General features: G+C 39.8%; 1 protein-coding gene across 1 annotated transcript in view; it reads left to right on the top strand.

Annotated features, from left to right (window-relative positions):
* Positions 1–446: 446 nt before the first annotated feature.
* LOC126199108 (LIM domain only protein 3-like) overlaps positions 447–11,084 on the top strand; it is a 54,428-nt gene continuing 43,790 nt past the window's right edge. Inside the window, exons 1-2 of the mRNA XM_049935861.1 lie at positions 447–479; positions 1,060–1,184. Coding sequence (XP_049791818.1) covers positions 447–479; positions 1,060–1,184 — 158 coding nt within the window. The remainder of the gene's footprint in view (positions 480–1,059; positions 1,185–11,084) is intronic.

Genomic DNA, 11,084 nt, shown 5'->3' with positions numbered 1-11,084 from the left:
CGTTTATTCATCTTAACATAATACACCATTGTGGAATACGTTCGGCTAACCCGGTTGAGAGTCTCTACCCACAGACTGCCGAACTACCACTGTCATCCAGCGTGAGATCCTCCTCAGTGGATACGCATGCTGTTTGTCAGCCATGTCCAGCCACCCATCCTAGGGCCTCTTTTTCGATGACTGGCTTGAGCGCCAGTATGGGGCGCGCCCTTCTTCTCTGTTACCTCCCAGAGTTGGCTTTCAGCTACTGCTACTGCAGCTCCACTTCACGCTACCTGCCACATTCCCAATGGGTGTGAACCGTTCACCACCTAGACTTCGTGTGGCGGCCAGTGTTCATCTCAGACTTCATTCACTTCCTAAGGCCAGTACTCTGGATTCGGTCTATCGCTATCAGTTTCTCCACCTTCGGACGCAACTTAGCGATAGCACCTTCGTGTACACTGATGGCTGGTCTTCGCCTTCTATCAGGCCACCCAGTACACCCAGCAACACATTTTTAATTGTTTCGTATGCTATGATTCTCTCAGTGCCCTCCAGAGCCTCTGTGTGCTATGCGCAGTCCAGTCCTTAGTACAACAGGTTCAAGAAAGCTTCCACTTGTTCGCTCTCCAGGGACCCACTGTGATGTTCATGTGGGTTTCTGGTGACGTCAGTCTGACGTGAAATGAGGCTACTAACGCTGCTGCCAAGGCTTCCTACCTCGGCCTGCTAGCTCTTCGATTCCATCGTATGATCTCCGTGTTGCTGTCTGTCGCCACTGGTCTTCTCTTCATGGGAACAAGCACCGCGGGTATTAAACCTCTCCCAGCGGCTTTGTCGACTTCCACTCGGTCCTCTCGTCGCAAGGAGATCATTTTAGCTAGGTTGCGTATTGGGCACTTTCTTTTAGACATCGCCTTTTGTTAAATAGTGATCATCCACCACTTTCACAGGAGTCGGTGTCACGACTGTATATGTTAAGACTGTGGTAATTACTTACGATTTACAGCCTTTCGAAACATACGTGAATGAGGAGCCAGCGGCCGTCCAGTACAGTGACGCGTGTTTTGTCGGCAGGCCCTGGACCTGTTCTGGCACGAGGACTGCCTCAAGTGCGGCTGCTGCGACTGCAGGCTGGGTGAGGTGGGCTCCACGCTCTACACCAAGGCCAACCTCATCCTCTGCAAGAGGGACTACCTGAGGTGAGTCCCTCTCAGCCTGTCCGTGGAAGGACGTCCCAGTTTCAGTGGTACACTATAATTGTTCAATTTAATTTATAACGAATCTGTCCAAATGAAGGTAAATACATCTAATTTCTCTTATAAACGTTCTATATGTGCACCTTGAATTAGTCGGCACGCATCCAACGTAAAATACAATTCTTGCAACAATATAGTTAAAGGTCCAGAGTAATGGAAACAATAGCATCTTCAATTCTGTATCTTAACTCTGACATATCATTAGGTAATGGCTGAATGTAGACAGGATCTTTTATAAAGCGCCAAAGAAAAAAATCGCATGCCATGATGTCAGGTAAACTTGGGAGCCCAACAGGAAAGAGCTCTGTCGTGTTTACTATTACGACCAACCACTGTCGTACAAAGAGATGCCAATGGGGGCGAGTTCTATCTTGCTGCCAATTAATATTTTCAGGTTCCCCTCCTAATTGGGACAGAGGAGCTCACAAAAATTCATTGGATTGTTCTTCCTCATCCATCCTACAGCCCTGCTCTCGCACTTTCCGACTTCCATCTGTTTGGCGCAATGAAACATGCACTCCGCAGGGCGCAGTAAGTGGATGAGGGAGGTGATAGATGCACCAAGACATTGGCTCCGACGTCGACCAGTAGAGTGGTAGTATGCGGACATACAGGCCCTATCAGTAAGGTGGCGTAATGCTGTCGCATTGAACGGAGATTAGAAGATTAGGGAGTAACATAGTATATTAGAATCCAGAATAAAACCAACCTGCTTTCTGAAAAAAAGTGCGTTGTATTACTTACTGAACGTCTCTCGCATAATCACTGTCGTTGCGTGTCCATTAATTTCACATGCGTAGCAACATCTCCCCGAAACACTGTCCTCCCTCTCCCACACAGCACCAGACAAACGCCTCCTCCATAAATAAAAAGTACATGAATACTCGTTGCTCTGTGCTGGAAAGACGATAGCGCTGTGACTTAACAGTACCTCCCCTTTCTACAGTTACAACCTTTAGTCATCGGGAATAATATAAAATATGAAGGTGGCATTTATTTCCATTCTCGCTGAATGGAGGTGGACACTTTTTGTAGGTTTTCTCAGCTGATTGATTGATCTCGCCAGCGAGGTCCAGCTCATGACGTAGAGCATACCATCCAACAGTTCCATCCGCCTTTATAAGTACTCTGCTTTTTCTTTTATTCTCTGTCTTGAAACGTGGAGCGCGCTTGTTATAGGGGAAAGTGCCTATTATCGGGTTCTCTTTTGAAATTTAAAATTATCGGTAAATTAGAAGTTATGCAAAGTGTCTTACACTAGTACTCAGGAATATTTAAATACTGCCCTTGCAAAATATGTGCCAAATCTTTTCTCGTTCTTTAACAGCAGAACAAAGAATTGAAACTTGTAGTTTTTACCTTCGGAGAGTATGGTTCCTAATTTCTGGTTTTTGGATTTCCTAATTACCCGTGAGTAAGATGAGTAAGCAAATCTCCTTTATAGGCTGACTGTATTTTACCTACACCCTGTCAATGAGCCGAAGGCTGCCGTTTCCTTCCGTACCACTGGGCCTTTGTGATCATCCCGTTTCATATGCGTGCGAATAGCTACACCCTACATAGAAGTAGAACGATTGCAACTGTGACCCATAGGAATTCACGCTTAAATCTTATCAAGATCTGACAATATTTGAACTTCCCCAAAACCGTGGTCGCAACCAAGGGTTTGAAGTCAATTTTATTTTGATTATAGGGTGTTGCGTCCCATACAACAATATCAAGGCAGTGTGTGTGTGTGTGTGTGTGTGTGTGTGTGTGTGTGTGTGTGTGTGTGTGTGTGTGTGTGTGTGTGTAAAAGAGAGAGAGAGAGAGAGAGAGAGAGAGAACCAAGTGTGTGGTTTACTCTACTTCTGGTACCAGTTCACTGGCATGCTGAGAGAAGCTCACTATTCTGTATACTGTTTTACGAACGAGACAATCGAAGCAATTGATGGACGAAGTGGACCTGCACAAAGAAAGCCAAAGTCAACTGCAGCTGCCGGAAAGGTGAAGCCCTTGATTTCTGAGTTACGAGAGTGATTGTCGTTCTTGTTTACTTTGCAAGGAGTAAAACAATAACTGTCGAAAACTATGCAAGTATTTTTCGCCAGATATATGTGAGACAGTGTGTGAAAAGAGACTTGAGGTACAAAAAAAAATTATCTTTCATTAAGACCATGAAAATCGTTTCGGCGATGGAAAATGTAAATTATATGAAGTACAGAACGTTGCAACGTTCATACTGTTTTGATACTATTCACCAGATTTTGCGCCTGTCTGACTTTCAGGTGCTCTCACATCATCACATCGAAACTTTTCTCTAAAACGTCACTAAAGGTCTGGAGGAAGAAATAAAAACTTTGAGGTTTGCCGATGACATTGTAATTTTGACGTAGAAAGCAAAAGGCTTTAAATTGGGACGGAACGGATATAATCATGAAAATAGGTTTCGTGATGAATATCCATAAAAGAAAAAAAATAATGGGATGTTTTCGAATTGAATCAAACGATGCTGAGGGAATTAGATAGGTAATGAAACGCTAAAAGTAGTTGGTGAATTTTGGAAGTGGGCAGCAAAATAATTGAAGATGGCCGAAGCTGAGAGGATATAAAATTCGGATTGGCAACAGCACGAAGGGCATTTCTAAAAGGGTAAATTGTTAACATCGAATATAAGTATGTCAGTAAATTATTGCGAAAGTATTTGTATGGAGTTTGGGCTAGTGCGGAAGCGAAACGTGGACAATAAACAGTTCAGACAACGAGCGAATAGAAGCTTTTGAAATGTAGTGCTAAAATGCTGAAGATGAGATAGGTTGATAGACTAATTAATGAGGCGGTACTGAATCGAATTGGGGGAAAAAGAATGTTATGGCACAACTTTAAAAAACGAAGGGACCAGTTGATAGGAGACAGTCTGAGATATGCAGAATTCGTGAGATTGGTATTAGAGGGAAGTGCGAGGGGTAGAGAACAGGGAGACCAAATCTTGAATACACAGAAGGTTCGAGTGGATGTAGGTTGGATTAGTTCAGCCGAGAAGAATGGGCTTCGAGAGCTGAGACGAAGCAGTCTTGGGACAGAAGACAGCAACACAAGAAGCATAAGGGAAGCCAGGATTTGATTGTTGGGCTAGTGGGGTGGGTTCAACAAATGCGCGTGGTAATAAACTGGACTTGTAATAGAACGCAAAACGGCACTATACACATGTTAATATATAAAATTTAAGTTATTGTGGATACCGGGTAGAAATCAATCAGTAAAATTCTTTTGTCAGTGGTATCTCTAAAGAGAAATTTTTCTATATGGCAGTGAAGTAAACGTCGTTTAGAGATGGCAGTAAACATTTGTGCATGCATGTCGGGAATCCACGTCTTTCCAGCAAGTGGTGTAGTATTAAACAGTAATGAGTTAGTGAACGGGGGAAGCAGTACAGTGAAAGTCATGAAGAGAGGAGAAGTACGTGGAAAAGAACTTCCATCTTGTTCAGTGCTGACTATACAGTATAGTAAAAGTAAGAGAGTCAGTGTAGTGTTTTCTGTCTCGACGACAGCGAAAGTCATTAGACACAGATCTTTGCTCGCGTTTTTTTTTTTTTTTTTTATTGCAACGGAAGGAAGGGCGCGTCCTTTTGAAGGACATGTCCGAAAGAACAGATACCATCTTCATATAGATAAGGCTTACCAGCCAATGATCTTCTTCAATGCGGATGCACTCACATTGCCCGAACTCTTACGGGAATCAGTATACTAATTGCCGCTAGTAATGAGTATAGTGGGTAGGGGCACTACAAATGCCATACAGTGTTATAGCCCCTTTGCTGTTCCTTATCTATATAAAAGATTTGAGAGACAATCTCAGCAGCTGTCTTAGGCTGTTTGCAGATGACGCTGTCGTTTATCGACTAATAAAGTCATCAGAAGATCAAAACAAACTGCAAAACGACTTAGAAAATATATCTGAATGGTGCGAAAATTGGAAGTTGACCCTAAATAACGAAAAGGGTGAGGTCATCCACATGAGTGCTAAGAGGAATTCGTTAAACTTCGGTTACACAATAAATCAGTCTAATCTAAAAGCCGTAAATTCAGCTAAATACGTAGGTATTACAATTACGAACAACTTAAACTGGAAGGAACACAGAAAAAGTTGTGCCAAGGCTAACCAAAGACTACCTTTTATTGGCAGGACACGTAGAACATTTAACAGATCTACTATGGAGACTGCCTACACTACGCTTGACCGTCCTCTCTTAGAATACTGCTGTGCAGTATGGGATACTTACCAGATAGGACTGACGGAGAACATCGAAAAAGTTCAAAGAAGGGCAGCACGTTTTGTATTATGGCGAAATATGGGAGAGAGCGTCACAGAAATGATACAGGATTTGGGCTGGACATCATTAAAAGAAAGGCGTTTTTCGTTGCGACGGAATCTTCTCACGAAATTCCAATCACCAACTTTCTCCTCCGAATGCGAAAATGTTTTGTTGACGCCGACCTACATAGGGAGAAACGATCACCACGATAAAATAAGGGAAATCAGAGCTCGTACGGAAAGATATTGGTGTTCGTTCTTTCCGCGCGCTGTACGAGATTGGAATAATAGAGAATTGTGAAGGTGGTTCGATGAACCCTCTGCCAGACACTTAAATGTGCTTTGCAGAGTATCCATGTAGATGCAAGTGTAGAAATGTGCACCTTTTTTAGGATAGGTAAGACAGAAAGATGTCAAGTTCTACGAGAGGTCAGGATTGAAACAAATCTTCAGTTTAGGAAAGAAATTAAACAGCACAATTCTAGCACATTGGATCACCAATCACAGCTATCAATTATAAATTTTCACCAATCACCAGAAATTTTATCTCCACCAAGTTGTATCTCAGTCCTAGGTAATTGCATTGATGAATTAAAGTCACCCAACCCAGTTGACATAATCTGCCTCTCTGAACACCGTGTGACCACTGGTATAGGAACTAGGCCTAAGCACAATGAGAAACTCAGACAGGAGAGTAGTGCAAATGTTAGAATAAGGAAAGGTTCTCATAAAAGTATAATTAAAAATAATGTAAGTATATTTCATCAAAATATTGGGAGTTTAAAGAATAAAGTAGATGAGCTTCTGGTTTGTTTAGAAGATTTAGAAGCTGAGAATGAAATAGATATACTATGCCTGTCTGAGCATCACATTGTTACTGATATGGATAAGGTAAATGTAAGTGGATATAAGCTCTCTGCACATGTAATGAGAGAAAATATGGAGAAAGGAGGAGTTGCCATATATGTCAAAAGTTATCATTGTGCAAAAAGTATAGAAACAAAAAAGTTTTGTGTAGAGAAACATATAGAAGCATGTGCCTGTGAGCTTAAATTAAATAAAGGCACATTTATAATTGTAACTGTATATAGGTCCCCATCAGGAAATTTTCATCTATTTCTGAAAAATTTGGACTCCTTGTTGTGCAATCTGTCAGACAGGGGGAAGCAAATTATTATTTGTGGGGACTTCAATGTAGATTCTCTGAAAGAGGGTAATAGGAAAAATGACCTTGAAGTATTACTCGGTTCTTTCAATTTGACACCCGCTATTGATTTTCCTACTCGGGTGGTAAAGGATAGCAGCTCACTGATAGATAACTTCTTTATAGACCAAGATAAGTTTAACCAGATAAATGCTCAGCCTGTTGAGAATGGTCTTTCTGATCATGGTGCACAGCTAGTTACAATATATGACATAGCTCCATTCAGCAATACTAAACAGTCCTCCAAAGTAGTACGTTCAGTCAACGATTTAACAATTGCAAATTTCAGGGAAAGCCTACAGCAGTTAGACTGGGATGAGGTGTACCGTGAACCTGATGCCAATTTAAAATATAATTTATTTCATGACATTTTTGTAAATGCATTTGAAAACTGCTTCCCCAAGAAAATAGTTAAATATACTCGTAAGAAACCTTGTAACAAACCATGGCTTACTAAGGGTATAAAAATATCTTGTAACCGGAAAAGGGAAATGTATCTGACAGCAAGAAAGAGTAGTGACCCAGAAACTATCAAAAATTATAAAAACTACTGTGTTATATTAAGAAAAGTTATTAAAAAATCCAGGAGTATGTGTATCATGTCTGAAATCAGCAACTCTGATAATAAAATTAAAACAATTTGGAATATTATTAAAAGAGAAGCAGGTCAACCAAGAGCAGAGGAAGACAGTATTACCATCAAATTGAATGAAAACTTTACGAACAAAAAGTCAGAAGTTGAAAATATTTTTAATAATCATTTTCTAAATGTTGTGGATATAGTAGGATCCAGGTGTTCATTAGAAGATGCTAGGCTATTAATGGAAGAGGCCATACCTATGCAATTTGATACAATTGAAATCTCACCCACTTCTCCCTCTGAAATTAGGAAAATAATAAACTTGCTTAAAAGCAAAAACTCACATGGAATTGATGGCATTTCCAGCAAAATACTAAAAGCTTGTTCTCAACAGATAAGTAAGATTCTCAGCCACCTGTGTAATAGCTCTCTGGAACAGGGCATTTTCCCTGATAGACTGAAATATGCTATTGTTATACCTTTGCATAAAAAGGGGGATAGATCTGATGTCAACAATTACCGTCCAATCTCCCTTCTAACAGCTTTATCCAAAATTTTTGAGAAAGTAATGTATTCAAGAGTAGCTTCACATATCTGTAAAAATGAAGTACTAACAAAATGTCAGTTTGGTTTCCAGAAAGGTTTTTCAACAGAAAATGCCATATATGCTTTCACCAGTCAAATTTTGAATGATCTGAATAACCGAACACCACCCATTGGGATTTTTTGTGATCTCTCAAAGGCTTTTGATTGTGTAAATCATGAAATTCTGCTAGACAAGCTCAAGTATTGTGGCATGAGTGGGACAGTGCACAAATGGTTTAATTCGTACCTAACTGGAAGAGTGCAGAAAGTAGAAATAAGTAGTTCTCGTAACATGCAAAGATCAGCACATGCCTCAAACTGGGGAACTATCAAGAATGGGGTTCCACAAGGGTCAGTCTTGGATCCTTTGTTGTTCTTATTATATATTAATGACTTGCCATTCTATATTCATGAAGAGGCAAAGTTAGTTCTCTTTGCTGATGATACAAGTATAGTAATCACACCTGACAAACAAGAATTAACTGATGAAATTGTCAATACTGTCTTTCAGAAAATTACTAAGTGGTTCCTTGTAAACGGACTCTCACTGAATTTTGATAAGACACAGTACATACAGTTCCGTACAGTGAATGGTATGACGCCATTAATAAATATAGACCTTAATCAGAAGCATATAGCTAAGGTAGAATATTGCAAATTTTTAGGTGTGTCCATTGATGAGAGATTAAATTGGAAGAAACACATTGATGATCTGCTGAAACGTTTGAGTTCAGCTACTTATGCAATAAGGGTCATTGCAAATTTTGGTGATAAACATCTTAGTAAATTAGCTTACTACGCCTATTTTCACTCATTGCTTTCATATGGCATCATATTTTGGGGTAATTCATCACTGAGGAATAAAGTATTTATTGCACAAAAGCGTGTAATCAGAATAATAGCTGGAGTCCACCCAAGATCATCCTGCAGACATTTATTTAAGGATCTAGGGATATTCACAGTAGCTTCTCAGTATATATACTCTCTTATGAAATTTGTTATTAACAACCAAACCCAATTCAAAAGTAATAGCAGTGTGCATAACTACAATACTAGGAGAAAGGATGATCTTCACTATTCAAGATTAAATCTAACTTTGGCACAGAAAGGGGTGAATTATACTGGCACTAAAGTCTTTGGTCACATACCAAATAGTATCAAAAGTCTGACAGATAACCAACAAGTATTTAAGAAGAAATTAAAAGAATTTCTGAATGACAACTCCTTCTACTCCATAGAGGAATTTTTAGATATAAATTAAGGAAAAAAAATATTTAAAAAAAATTTAAAAAATAAAAATAAAAAATAAAGAAAAACAAAAAACACAATAAAATAAAGTTGTTACATTAACTTAAGTATGTTGTTAAATTGACCTAATTATGTCATGTATTGGAAAATTCGACTCGTTCCACATCATTACGAAATATCGTATTCATGATCCATGGAACTAGTATTAATCTAATCTAATCTTTGTGGACAATAAGTTGAAAGTGTGGGTCGCACGGGGAGCGTGCCAGAGATAAGGCCCTGCAGCAGTCACCTTATCCTGTGTGTCCTCGATGGCTCAGTCGGATAGAGCGTCTGCCATGTAAGTGGGAGATCCCGGGTTCGAGTCCCGGTCGGCGCACACATTTTCGACTGCCCCGTTGATATATATCAACGCCTGTAAGCAGCTAAAGGTCTGGATTTCATTGTAATTTCATTCTACGAGAGCTGCAAGATCACCAATGGTCCGAAAGAACAGATTCCATCTTCATAGCCATATAAAAATTATAAGATTCCGTTACTATGCAGAAGAGGAAAGCTTATGTTCGAATGTAGTATCTACTTATTAATAATAATGAATATGAAATTAAATTAACAACTTTATATGGGTAAGGCTGGCTATATTCGGCTACTGCAAAGAGTTTAACGACTTCTGCCGACACAAAGACCTATTGATTTCGACTATAGATTGTAAAAATTTTCTAGGCACATTCATCCCCGTTTTCTGTTCTGTATTTCTCGGTAAAGTCGGAAGTCATAGTTACGCTTGTGTTCTGTTTGACGTCCCTGCGAACGTTAGTAATCAACTGATTAACTGGAAGTGTTAGAATAGGATTAATGGAATTTCACACTCGCTAATATAAATAAGTATCGCAGTTGAATGTGAACGTATCTATAACGCGCTCACGCGGCACACTGGTACTTCCACGCCTTGCAGGCTATATCACGGGACGCAAGCTTTTCAGATTTCGATATACACTTGTTTGATCGCCGTAAAACTTGCAGTATCTGAGTACTGGCTAGTTAGAAGATAAAATCTGAAGGCGAATATTCGTAGCGCACATGAATGTTTCCAAAAAGGCTAAGGAGGTGTCGACAAACCTAGTTGGTTTAGTAAATATTTCCATTTATCAGTTTTATGGGAATCCCAGTGAATGACCGTCAGTTCTTTTTTTTCCATTCAGTTGTTTTTGCCAGTATTCGCCCTTATTGCTCCATTTATTTATCTATGCAATCATTCACTGTATTTTGTGGTCTGCTGCTGAAAGCATTGCTTTCTGTCGGATCTTTTACTGACCACTGTTAAACCTGGCAGTGAAAGAGGCATCAGTCGTCAGCTGACCGTTCTTTAGTTACGCCCATCAGTGGAAGCCGGAGCAATGTCTGAACGCTTTGTTTGTGATGAAAGAGTTATTGACGGGGTAGACCTAACACAGTGAAGGAAAAAGGCGTACAGACGTTTATTGAGAGGATTAAAACGAGAAAGGATGGATGTCTTGGTGAACTGAATCACTTTTGTTGCTGAAACGTGAAGAAAATCTTGTTAGAAAGATCATTGTGCTAGGATGGGTACAGTGAAAATGAGTCTCACGTTTATTGATCGCCAGTTCAAAAATTTTACCTTAAAACAAACTGTTTATTTTGTGGGGAATAAACATCACATGATGAGATGAAAAAACCTTTTTGCCTAAAAGTGTTATTCGTGAAGTTACAAAGACTTTTCAAAATCGATAATGGAAATGGTGACAAAACAGAATAATGACTGGGGAACTCTAAAAAAATTTCGAGTAGGGCGTATTGAAGATCATCTCGTTGTTGGAGGTCAATACTATGGTAATTGTGCCAAAATGGTTTTCAGATCTTATGCTCCATTTCACGGTAGCGCTGGACGACCATAAGATGTTGAGGTATC

Source organism: Schistocerca nitens, chromosome 8 (assembly GCF_023898315.1).
Source record: "Schistocerca nitens isolate TAMUIC-IGC-003100 chromosome 8, iqSchNite1.1, whole genome shotgun sequence".
Lineage (NCBI taxonomy): Eukaryota > Metazoa > Arthropoda > Insecta > Orthoptera > Acrididae > Schistocerca > Schistocerca nitens.
Note: the sequence above shows the minus strand (reverse complement) of the source record. Positions and strands in the feature narration are given on the sequence as shown.